At 55.5% G+C, this 12,500-nt stretch overlaps 1 protein-coding gene across 3 annotated transcripts in view; it reads right to left on the bottom strand.

Annotated features, from left to right (window-relative positions):
* LOC119105780 (voltage-dependent L-type calcium channel subunit beta-2) overlaps positions 1 to 12,245 on the bottom strand; it is a gene marked incomplete at its 3' end in the record, with an annotated part of 36,565 nt that extends 24,320 nt beyond the window's left edge. The window contains 1 exon segment of one of the 3 annotated variants that reach the window (XM_037229292.1): positions 12,045 to 12,245. In XM_037229292.1, coding sequence (XP_037085187.1) covers positions 12,045 to 12,119 — 75 coding nt within the window. 3 annotated transcript variants of the gene reach the window in all.
* Between the last annotated feature and the right edge of the window lie 255 nt (positions 12,246 to 12,500).

Genomic DNA, 12,500 nt, shown 5'->3' with positions numbered 1-12,500 from the left:
CACGAAGGCATTGTGCGCCGCACCGGCCTGCGAGCGCCGGCGACTGGAGTCGCGGAACTTGTAGCTGGAGCTCATGCTGACCAAGGCGACGTCACCCGAGCGACTCCAAGGCTGTCACCGCCTGCTGGGCTATTCCGATGACTCTCGCACGGTCTGTCGCCCTACGACAGTGACTCAGCTCGCCCAAGAACGCTCGATGGTGGCCTATCGGCTCCTCGACCTCCTCATACACCACCTCTCCGGCAAACACTTCGCAGCGTGCTCCACCCACCGCCGTCCATCACAGCACGCCTGCTGCGGCGCTTGCTGCGGGGCCGGCGCGTCCGACCCCTCGCCGGCGATTGACTGTTCCGTGCGAGCGCGGGAGCGCACCTCCCGGTCCGGCGCGGCTCCCGACGGCCTCTGCTGGAGAACCGGATGCGCCCGGCGCGCCCGGCGACCGTCCACCAGCCGCTGGCCAGCCGGCAGGTATTTGGCGTCGTCACCGACGGCCGGCCGGCGCGCCGGCCAAACACTAAATTCCTCCTTTGAACGCAGGCACGGTCGTAAAGATGAGAGGAGGCGCGCGCGCCGCCGTGCCGCGGGCCGAGACAAAGCAGCGCGCCGCCGCCGCCGCCGCCCGCGCCGCTTCCGGCCGGCTTTGAAAGAACGTCGGTTCGACGATCGGCGCTCGCAACGGCCTCGACGGCCGGCGCGACGACGGTTCCGGCACTGGTGCGGCGGCAACGGCGGCCGCCCAGCCGCCCGCCGCGCTGAAACTAATGGCCACAGCCGGCGGCGGCCGCTGCCAACTGGGGGCGAACGCGGCGCGGACAAACAAAGGCGGACAGCGCGGCTTGTGCCGCGCGCGCAACCCGCTGACGGCTCGCAGCCCCGCCCTGATCCTCCAGAGCAGCCACGCCCTGATCCCCCAGAGCAGCCCTGCCCTGATCCTTCAGAGCAGCCACGCCCTGATCCCCCAGAGCAGCCTTGCCCTGATCCTCCAGAGCAGCCCGGCCCTGATCCTCCAGAGCAGTACCGCCCTGGTCCTCCAGAGCAGCCCGGCTCTGATCCTCCAGAGCAGCCCCGCCCTGATCCTCCAGAGCAGCCACGCCTTGATCCTCCAGAGCAGCCACGCCCTGATCCTCCACAACAGTCCCACCCGCCGACTTTTGACAGCTGGACGGGAAAGCCCGTGCCGCGACCCGCATCGTGCAGCCAAGGTTCTCAGCGGCCAGAATGAGAAGTCGTGTCCTGTTACGCAGCATTAGCTCTTAGTGGCACCAGTGCAGTGGCAATACCATTGCAACGAGAATAGCAACAGCGCCGCCCGCCGCTCCCAAGTGGACCAGTGAGGGGCGGCGTGGTGAAGGTCGACGGCCTGCGCGACGTGGAGATCTTTCAGCCTTCATGGTCCGTCGCTGTCCTCAGTGTGAGCGACGTGTTCACTGTCGCGACTCAGGCCTGTGGTGAGGTCAACAACTGGCGGTCACCGAGTTGGCTGATGGCCGAGCGGAGACGAAAGTCTAAATCGGGAGTGTCTGTGCAAATTTGGAACAGGCAAAACTGCGACGAACGTGGGAACGGAGGCAAAGGTGGGCAACTGCCTCCTCCAAATTGGAAAAGTGGCATTGAAGCTATTTTAGAGCCAAATGCTCTAGCCTATGTCCCGTGGTGTTACATCTTAAAAAATTGATTCGGAGGGGTCAACAAAGCATTTCTGCCTCTTCTACCACACCTTGTTTCAGTTTCGTGGTCCTAGTGTTACAGTGGATCATTCAGCAGAAAACATTTGGCTATATTGCTGTGTAGCCATTGGGTTACCTTGCTAGGTAGGTGGCTGAAAAAATGGGTTACTTTCCCTGTTATGGACTGAGAGAACAGGTTATCTTTTAATCCGTTTGGACGGAGACTGAGGCCATACAACCTTGAGTCGGAATCAGAGTCGACTCAAGGTTATGCTGTGTCGCTTGTAGTTTGAATCGGAGTCGATTTCATTAGTTGCGAGTCAAAACTAAATCGATTTCACGATGCGGAATCGAACACAAGTTCGCAAAGCGCCTTAGCAAGCTACACTAAAACTTCCTTTTAGTATAAGGAGTAAGCCTGTGGAATTATGAACGAAAAATAGTGCGTTCCTCACGAGTGGTGAGAACACAAAACCAATCGACTGTACGTTCAATATCGGGCATGCCTCGTTTTCGGGCGCTTGCGCGACATTGACCACAGATGCTGTAGTCCCCAGACACAAAATGCCCACCCCTCACTATGGCACAGAGAGCACCGGCGGGGGCCGGCTGGTAACGCCGGCGGGCCACTCCACAACCCCATCTCTCGAACTGAGCGGGGTCGACACTAACAGGACAGCCAATCGACGCCAGGCGGCGACGACACCGATAGCCAATCGGGGCCGTTTGCGGGCCAGCCCGCGCACGCCAGTCGCCGCCGACAGAGCGCCAGCGCGTGCCATGGGGACGAACGGTAAAAGCGTCTGGACTGCCTCGCCCCCTATCCCCCCCCCCCCCGCGTCCACCCAGCTCCTCTCCCTGCTCACTGGCGGCGCCTATTGCGGTCTACTGCAAGGAACGCGATTAACGAAGGTGAGGCTGGGCTTAGCACAAACCACAAACCACACAAACCGCCGTCGCTGAGTCTGTTCCGGTGCATAACGTTAGCTGACGTGGCCGTGCTGGTGTTGTCAGACGGGTGCCATTGGATGCAGGGCTTCGTGTCGTGAACGGAAACCAAATCTACCAACGCATCGCCTCGGATCCCTGATGGAGTCGGCATACAGGGCACCGTGTCAGGCACCGCGTCTAGACAGGGGTCACAATGGCTCACAGTGGTCAACTCACCCGAGATGCTTCAGATGCTTAAGCAATAGCATACCAATGCTACATACATACATGTGCGCAGGTGTATATATATATATATATATATATATATATATATATATGCATATATACAATGACATATCACACTCCCTTCAGTCCTTTTCCTCGCGTATGCGCCCGCGCGAAGTTACAGCGTAGATGCAGATTTGTCAATCAGTGACCTTCTGTTTACGATGCCTGAAGGTCAATTCCCTAGATTTCTGCGTGCCAAAAGTTGTATACATTTTCTTAGAACCTTCAAACCGGGCTGCGTTTATACCACGCCCGACTGAACGGCAGCACGTGAGATGTCATGGGTAAGTTCGCGGCGCGCAAAAGATGTCGGTTGCTAACCCCCTCCTCCCTCTCTCGGTCAGATGGAGGGGGAGGGGGGCATCTCTCAGTTACCCTCCCAGTTCCCAGGACGTTGTCCCACATGAAGTTCCACGCAATACATGCTGAGTGGCAAGTTATGCGAAATTCCAGGACCTGCCAACCTCCCATGTAGTCAGATGCAAATGTCACGTTCGTGCCATGGCCTCGAACTACCGACTTTTCGTCGCCAACCAGCTGTGTCCTGGACAAATGCGGTTCCGCTTCGCCGGGAACTCTGACTGCCATGCTCCTCCTACCAGGGGCGTAACCAGGATTGCATTACGGGGAGGAGGAAGTGGCAGAGCTCGGTAAGTATGCATCACGCTAATTTTAACCTCTGTCAGGAGCCTCTATGGTTAAAAACGAAAACAAGTCTGGGCCAAGGGGGAGATGCAGTCCGCGCTTTGGCTACCCCCGCTTCTCATGCAAGCGTACAGCACTCGCCTGGACTGAGACCAGACCCTCGAGCACCAGCCGGGAGAGTCGCTCTCCGGACATCCACTGCTCACGGTTCAGACGCCGGCCCCAACACGCGCCTAGACCGGACCACCCGCGCAACGTGTCCGCTTTAAAACCGCGACCAGCACCGCATCAGCGCCGCCGCACCCTGCCCCGATTGCAAATTTTGCAGCGATGCCCGTACGGGATGGGCGCCCGGCGTGTCCCGCTGCTAGAACAAGGGCCCAGATTGCCTTATCGGGGGGGCGCCGGGCGTGGGGCGCCTGGGGCGGCGGACGGCAGAGACGCCGGCATGTTTTATTAAGCAGGCGCCGCCCGCCCGGGCCGCAGCGGGGGAGAAGGAAGCGGCCGGCAGGTCACGTCGCTGGCGCCTTGGGCAGGCGCCGGCCGGCCGAGCTCTGGCCGGCGGCGGGCGATCTCCTCCAGCCGCCGGCCGAGCTCTGGCCGGCGGCGGGAGATCTCCTCCGGCCACCGGCGACGCCTGGCCGGCGGCGGGCGATCTCCTCCAGCCGCCGGCGAGGTCTGCTGCGTGCAAAGTTGGCCGAGCCGCCCCGCGCGGAGCTTTTACCCTCGCTCCCGCCGCAATATGTGTTCCCGGTAGGGGCGTGGCCATACTTTAAATGCTATCGCAGTCCATTTTCGTTTTGGCGCCATTGTTATGGTCAAAATATAAGAAAAGTCGCATTCTGCCCGGTGGTTACTCAGGTCGGGAGTTCCGATATCTAGTGAGTCCCGACTCAGCGCCAGCAAGACCTTGTGGTGGTGGTCACGCTCTCTGTGTTGACCCTCGAAGAAGGGCCATGGCCTCTCTATGACCCTCTGTGTTGATCATATTCACTTCACAGGAAGCACTATTGTTTGGCCAATACATCGGCGCGAGGCATGTGTATTACACTGACGGTATTGTTTTAATACTGATGAATCATGGTAAGTGTTGACAGTTATTTATGACTACTCTCTAGGCTTGCACATGTGCAGTTAAGAGAATCTTGCAATGATGTCAAGCGTTCGACAAGGTACCCTATTATGCATGCTACTCGTGCCATCCGGGTAGTTACAATTATGGGTGAACTGTTGCCAATTATGGGTGAACTGTTGCCAACTAAAATAGTGCAACGTCGTCTGAACTGCCTCGTTGGCGTGCAGTCGGGTCCAAATCGTGTAAATGTGCCCATCACGCACACGAGGAGTTTCTGAAAAGCAGTGACGTCTTATGTCCTCCAGTCGAATCCATCCAGCTTATTTATTCCATCATTTGTCCTTCACGGGTATCGATTTGTATTCTTTGGGCAGCCTACTCCCCCCCAAAGTTCTCTTTGCCCCCCCCATGGCGAGCTTGGCTCCGCAACATTCTAGACCCTAAGTTTCTTCAAGGAGATCATTAAAAAATGAGAGCTGAAAATTGTACAAGTTTTAAAAGTTTCTTATTGTTGTGTCACAGGTAATAGGAACAAAGCAGTGTAAAACTGAATTACGATGCTCGTCGCGGGGGAAGCTCGGACGAAGCAGCGGACAAAGCTCGTCAAACTTTTAAAGCTCCGCGTTCGTAACATGTTCGCTGAAGTATTTTCTGTCTTGCTACACTCTGTGTGCTTTAATTGTATAACGCAGATGTCTTACTGACTCTGGTCTAGTTTTGTATATATAGATTGCAGCAAACCGCGTTTGCCGTGATATTTGGCTACGTCCTGTCATCGGAGATTTAAAACATGCCCGTGAAATATCAGCACCAAAAAGCTTGACCAGTTTACTAGCCGCTATGTTCGGAAAAATGATTGAAATGTGCCGACCTCCACTTCGACATGAAGATTCAATGAGACCCTTACGAAAACCTGGCAATCGACACCACGCAAATGCATCGAACGCGCTAATCGCCCGACAATGATGAGCAAAACAACACTAGGGCCTTTCAAACAGGCCTATCACAAATGCTGCGTTGGAACCTGAAACCCGCCCTGCGGCTATCTGCCGAGGGTTTTCCGTGGCAGGCTTTAAAAGTCGCGCACAATCAACTTACACTTTTTCCCGAAGCCATACATGTTCAACAAAGGCTAAACCTGCGAAACATCGACTCAAAGTCGATTACTAAAACCTGGGGGCCGAGCAAAATGATGATGATGCTTGACGACAACATCTCTCGCCGAGATGAAGCAAGGAAATGTATTGAAGCACGAGTAAACTTTGCTATTCAGCTGGGGGTGAATCCACCCCCTAACTTTGAGAGGAAAGTGGGTCAAATCCGCGTAGAGGTTGTCTTTGGTGTATTTTAGCGGTAGGTTTAGCTATTCTCCTCGTTCAGCGCCGCAAACCTGTTTGGCGAAACTACGCCCCTGTGGTGAAAGCCTCATGACCGTCACACGCCACGGATTCGCCGGCACAGTGCCTCACCGCCCAGCCCACAACACTGCTCCAGAGTGGAAAAGCCTCATGACCGTCACACGCCACGGATTCGCCACCACAGTGCCTCACCACCCAGCCCGCAACACCGCTCCAGAGTGGAAAGCCTCATGACCGTCACACGCCACGGATTCGCCACCACAGTGCCTCGCCGCCCGCCCACACACCGCTCCAGAGTGGGAGCCTCATGACCGTCACACGGAGCGGATTCGCCACCACAGTGCCTCGCCGCCCAGCCCACAACACCGCTCCAGAGTGGAAAGCCTCATGACCGTCACACGGAACGGATGCGCCACCACAGTGCCTCGCCGCCCCAGCCCACAACACCGCTCCAGAGTGGAATAGCCTCATGACCGTCACACGGGACGGATTCGCCACCACAGTGCCTCGCCGCCCAGCCCACAACACCGCTCCAGAGTGGAAAGCTCCTGAGTCAAGCGACAGGTGGATAACAATCGCCGTAAGGTGGTCGGCAGCTACACCAACCACGTGGCGGCATCACAAGTTTCGAGGGCTTCGACCGTACTAAGGTCAGCTGAAAAAGCATGTGGGGTCTCTCACTACACCTTGCACAACAATAAGATTTCAAATGAAAAAAACGGATATTTACAATGCTGTTACTTCATATTTAAGGAAAGCTATGCTCATTAAAGCTCTAGCACATAAATCTGAAGGCTGTACTTTTGGAGAACAAGACAATAAAATATGGATAATTGTCCAAAATGTCAAAACACCAGAACGTATATTATCGAGACAATAGCGACAACAGAGCGTCGAGCCAACTAATAGCAGGCAGCTCCTCGTCCAGAAACAGGAAGGGTCTCATGAGTATTCAATACAGTCCATAAAATAAGGTTTAAAATGAAAAAGGTCAGTCAATGCCTCTCCAGTACCTGGATACCTGGGTGACCTTGAGGTAGTCTCTCCATCTTCACGGGCGTGTAGCTCGGAAGCTAGAAAGGTTGAGGTCTCAGGAAGGGAAAGGCTGTGAACTGCGCCGAGTGATCTTCAAGATGGACATTTCGGCTTCAAACCCCATAAAAGTGTGTAACACTGCCATTGACGCCTGACAATAATCTTAGTGTTATTTTTCGTGAAACCCTGCCTTGGACATAACAACATCATAAAGCTAGGCACAGTGTGCAGGAATTCCAGTGGTGCTATTACATCATCGTTACATCATTATATTTATACATACATACATCATTACATCGTCATCTGATTCCAAAAACCTCATGCGTCAAACACCGCCATCTCCAGCGTTGCCGAATGTGTTCTAACTGCACCACTGTTGTAGGCACAGCCGGCGCTGCACGGGAGCTGCGTTTGAAAGTTTTTTTTTCGGCCGGAGTGACAGCGAAGCCTCCAACGGACGATCGCCGCCAGTGCCGTCTGAACTCCGGAGGCAGTCAGGCTGGCACAGAGTGTGTGAGGCCAGTGAGTGCCAAGTGTGTGTGCAGAAGCATAATCGCATGGTCGCTGAAGCGCAGCTTAGATGGTAACGCTGCTACAATCAACATGCATCGCGCCTGACTTTGACATGACGTGCATTTCGTTTTCCACACGTTTTAATGGAATCGAGAGGGAGTCGGTTTCCGTTCATAGGCACAGCAGGAAGAACAATGCACTCCAGGAGTACAGCAGCTCGCAACGTGCGGTCATTAAGACGAGCGGGAAATGACATTGTCAACAGGAGAGCATCTACCAAAGCGTTCTCGGGGGAGGGCTGAGTTCCATTACCTCAAATGGCGCGTGGAAGAGTACTTATGCTTTGCTTTACATGAACTGAATTGTATCCGTTTTGCCTATTAAATTTTGCTGGGTTGAGAACGTGCATGCAAACGAATTGCAATAGCGACATACATATATATATATATATATATATATATATATATATATATATATATATATATATAATATATATATATATATATATATATTCCTGTTAGCAGATAATCAATAGTCTATATATTGCTAGGCACATAACACACACAGGCACGCACGCACTTATTCCACTTTCTCACTTACGCCCGCACGCACGCATACACCACGCGCACACGCACGCGCTCACGCAACGCACGCTCGCACGCGTACACACCGCGCGCGCGCACGCACGCGCTCACGCAACGCACGCGCGCACGCACGCGCGCACACGCGCAATGCACACACACACAAAAAAGCCGTACTTTTGGAGAACATGACAAAAAAAATATGGATAACTGTCCAAAATGTCAAAAAATACACACTATATATATATATATATATATATATATATATATATATATGTGTGTGTGTGTGTGTGTGTGTGTGTGCACATGAACATGCATGAATGCTTATATATATATATATATATATATATATATATATATATATATATATATATAGTGGATAATCAGGAAAGAAACGGACAAAATCCGATAAGTTTCTCGGATCTTTCTCTTTTCGGCGACTTCCACGACTTCGGCCTCCCAACCATTTTAAGACGTTGACACCCATGTTAGTGTTCGTATGCATAAGGGAATTCCATCAGCACCGGAGGATAGTGGTGTTCTGATTTGCTGTGTTCCATACACCGCCATCGGCCTATGTTTAATGTTCCCAATATCGGAGTGCTAAACCTCCCAAGAACCCCAGTTTTGACGCCTATGGACGTGTGCAACTCGTGGGTCCATGCACTCACTACAATCTACGGACGAGGATTGCTCAAGCATCGCCTCTCAGTTTTGTGGACCATGGGCTTTCATGCTTCGAGAATTCTTTGGAGCAGCACCCGCCTGGATAAACACAAGTCGCACCAATCTCAGCTTTGCTTGTGAGTTGCGACAAGACCAGAAGCTGCTCCCATACTATACCGCCGTGTTGTTACCAGGTCATTATTCGCACATCTATTATCCTTGGATTGTCGTCCCAAGGTCGAATAATTGACGTCCAAACCAGTTGGGGAAGCTGCGGGTGACTGGAGGACGCCGGGGAGCCGGGGCTGAGACGCCGTTCGATTCTACCAAAGACAAGCGGCATTTGCCTGCACATTCAACTGTATGCATCTGGAATCATTTCTCGCTGTCAGGGTTGACGCGGTGCGATGAATACAGATCACATTGCTGAAAACTGGCTTCCAATCTTCGTCCGCGTATCTCCTAGGAACCTCATTGTGAAAGGGTCTGCTTGTACCCAACCACTCAATTCCTCAAAGCTCATCAATGACAGAATGATCAGAGCAGGTCGAAAATACATCAGCAAGAATTCGGCAACCAACATCTGTGCTGATACGTTTGCAGAGTCAGCATATCATTGGACATAAATACATCATGCGTGGAGCTACTATGCAACGCAATGCTAAGCTTTCAACACTTGACAGCTGTGTGATCGCGACCAGTGTACAAGGTAAATGCGAGCGATCGCTGAGCAAACCTGCTTACAGTGCGCCGTAGACCAAGCCTATGGTGCGAAACCGCGGCTAGGAATCAGTCGTGATTGTGCCCGTTGTGTGATTTTCCGTGACCCAGTAGGAAATTCTTCTCAAATCAAGCTGATGCAACGGAGCGCTCCAAAAGAGACAATTTGCGATACCAGTTTCTGGGATCTAAACGTTGAATATCTAAGATTACGGAAAACGTAATAGAACACAAATACACCTTTAACATCTCTGACAGGCGAATCAGCTGACGTACATTTGGAAGTTCTCGGTTAAAACATGCGTTGTAGCGCACAGGCCATCAACGAAACCACTTTCACCCGTGACAGCCATACATGAACGAATCCGCCACTGAGAACCGTCCGCCCCGGGATGTTTACTCAGCAGGCTCCCCGGGACCCCGCTCCCGCGGAAGGCCCCGGGGCTCGGGGAGCGGCCCACCCCGCCGTCGCGCATGTCTTGAGCAGAGGCCCCGCCGGCCCGCCAGACCAAGGCTGGTGCCGTCGGCACGTTTGACGCTGCAATATTTATCGACTCGTCGATATGGTAGCGGGGCGACCTCGCCTCGGCGCGGCAGGACGACCACCAGCGCTGCGGCAGCGCCGCGCGGCGGCCGCGGCGCCAACTAGCGCATTGCCACGAGGACGGGTCGGGCGGGCCAGGCGCAGCGCGAGGACGGGTCGGGCGGGCAGGGAGCAGAGCAGGGCGGAGTACCGGCGATCGCGACCCGGCGCTGTGCTGTGCCGTTAGTATACTGGTGATAGGACACGGCTGTGCTTCTCCGCTGTGCGGCCGGTCGCTTGCTGCAACTTTTTGTTGTTTGTAAAGGGAGTCTCTTGGCACCGGTGGTTCTGATCCGGGCAATCATGGTGGAAATAATTCATGTGAGCTGAACATATCCGGCCACACATTTCAGTGACAAAAGGAAATGGTGTACCTGGTGCTACCCGAAGGTCATCAAAGCAAGGCATGACAGGTGGGCGGAGTCTCATGGGTCCGGGCTGCCAAGGTCGGTATGAGAACAGTGTACTGCGCGTGAGGCTACTAAATGACGACACTCGTCGCGCGGAAGGATTTCCACCGACTGGCGCCAAATCGGGCACGGCGTTAGATTGTCATGTCAATCGTCATAGCAAAAGCTATGGCCGTTGCCAGACTCTATCCATGTTTGACTGTGGGACGCGAATACGCGCGGCCCTCACCAAGACCTGAGTCCGCAGCCCTGCGTGCTGGGGTCAACTGCATCTACTGAGTCGCTCTCTTTCTGCAGCTGATCCCCCGCGCATGACAGAGCTGTTCAAAGGCGTGTATGACCCAAAGATATAAGCTTTCGTACATATCAATTGGGATAGGACCTGGAACGCCAGGACCATTGCTCCACACTTTTTGTGAAAATTTGACAAAAATCGCACGGCGATATATGGAGCCAATTGAATTAAGCATAACACTTGGATCCCACTATCCGGCCATTCCCAACATTGAACAATTAGGTAACGCTGGCGAGAGGAGTAGCGATATTGGACATGAAGCCGGCCCCGGGAAATGACGCTCCAACAATCACGTGTTTGTAAAACCTATCAGCTACATCTGTCAACAAGAAATGAGCAAACAACGGCAAACAGCCCTCAACGTACAGTAGCACGGTACACAGGGATGCCGCTCCCGCGCCCCTCATGTCGCCAACGTGACCGGAGTGGATTGTCAGCGCACTCGTCACGTCGCCCACGTGACCGGAGTGGATTGTCAGCGCACTCGTCACGCCATTGGTTTCTACGAGCAGCGCGCCGCCGTAGCCATGGCAACGGAGGTCCGCCGTCACCGGGTCGGCTAGGTTGGCCTAGGCCCGACCAACAGCTGATAACGGCGTGACGCGGCACTTTCGGCCCGTCCGCCGGGCCGCGCGCGCTCAGAGTGCGCCGCGCGGGCCGCGGACCGCGGACCAGCGGACGACGACGGTGCAGCCAGCGAGGATGGGCGGATGTGACGGCTGCGGCAGCCCTCCGTCACGTTTCGGCAAGGAAGTGCGGCGACGCGGGCCCTGAGCTTCCAAAGCAGCGGCTTGGCAGGGCTCGGTGCGCATGAGGATCGACTTAGCATGGCTGACATCAACACCAGCCTGCATTACGGCGGCGCCGTCTGCACGCGACGGAATCATGCCCAACTTCCCACGGAGATCCATACTCAAAGCAGGTCGTCGAGACCTGTTCCGTCCGGGTCGCGCCGCGACTCACCCCGTCCGGCGGGCGAGGCCTCTCTACCCCTGAACGATGGTAGACCAAACACTAGGCTAGTGAGAGCGGCCATGTGGCCTGAGGAGCGAGCTCGGCCGCGGCCGGTCCGACATCGGGTAGCTGGATCTGGGAGCGCGGGCAGGTGCCGATCTGACGGCGGACAGCAGCCGCGGCGCTTCCACCAAACCGGCGAGAGCCCGCGCCTGCGACCGGAGCTGTCGCCGACAGCAGGGCGGCCGGGCGAGACTCGGCATCGGAGCGGAGGACAAACGCGCCCGGCGGTGGCCGGCGGCGGCCGTCGGCGCTGACACCCACCGTAGCGTCGACGAAGTCGTAGTCGATGAGTTGGTCGCCGCTCGACCCTCGCGCGGCCAGGCGTGGGGCGCGCATCGGGCCGCGTTCGACAGTCCGCCAGAAGAGGCACTCGTCGCCGCTCGCGGGGGCGAGACCCTCGCGGACGCGCGCAGGGTGGCGCTCCCACGCCGGGTGTGGTCCGGTCAGAGCTGATCCGCGGCAAGGCTGCCGACTCCGCCACTGAGGCGGGCGCACTACGGCACTGCACCGCAGTCGGGGCGGCGGTGAATCAGTCGTTGACGAGGGTGGGTGAGGGCACGGACGCCGGCGTCGATGCCCCTCCCCCCCCCCCGTTTCCCCAGCCCTGGCCCGCCATCGTGGCGCCACGCGAGGCTGGAACTGGGGAGGGCCGGCACACTGGCGCTCGTGACAGGCTGCCACCCGGTGGTTAGGGGATTCATGGCGCCCGGAAGTCGG

The sequence above is a fragment of the Pollicipes pollicipes genome, unplaced genomic scaffold, assembly GCF_011947565.3.
Source record: "Pollicipes pollicipes isolate AB1234 unplaced genomic scaffold, Ppol_2.1 Scaffold_6138;HRSCAF=7277_pilon_pilon_pilon, whole genome shotgun sequence".
Taxonomy (NCBI): Eukaryota; Metazoa; Arthropoda; class Thecostraca; order Pollicipedomorpha; family Pollicipedidae; genus Pollicipes; species Pollicipes pollicipes.
The sequence above is the reverse complement of the archived record's forward strand: the minus strand, read 5'-3'. Positions and strand labels throughout refer to the sequence as shown.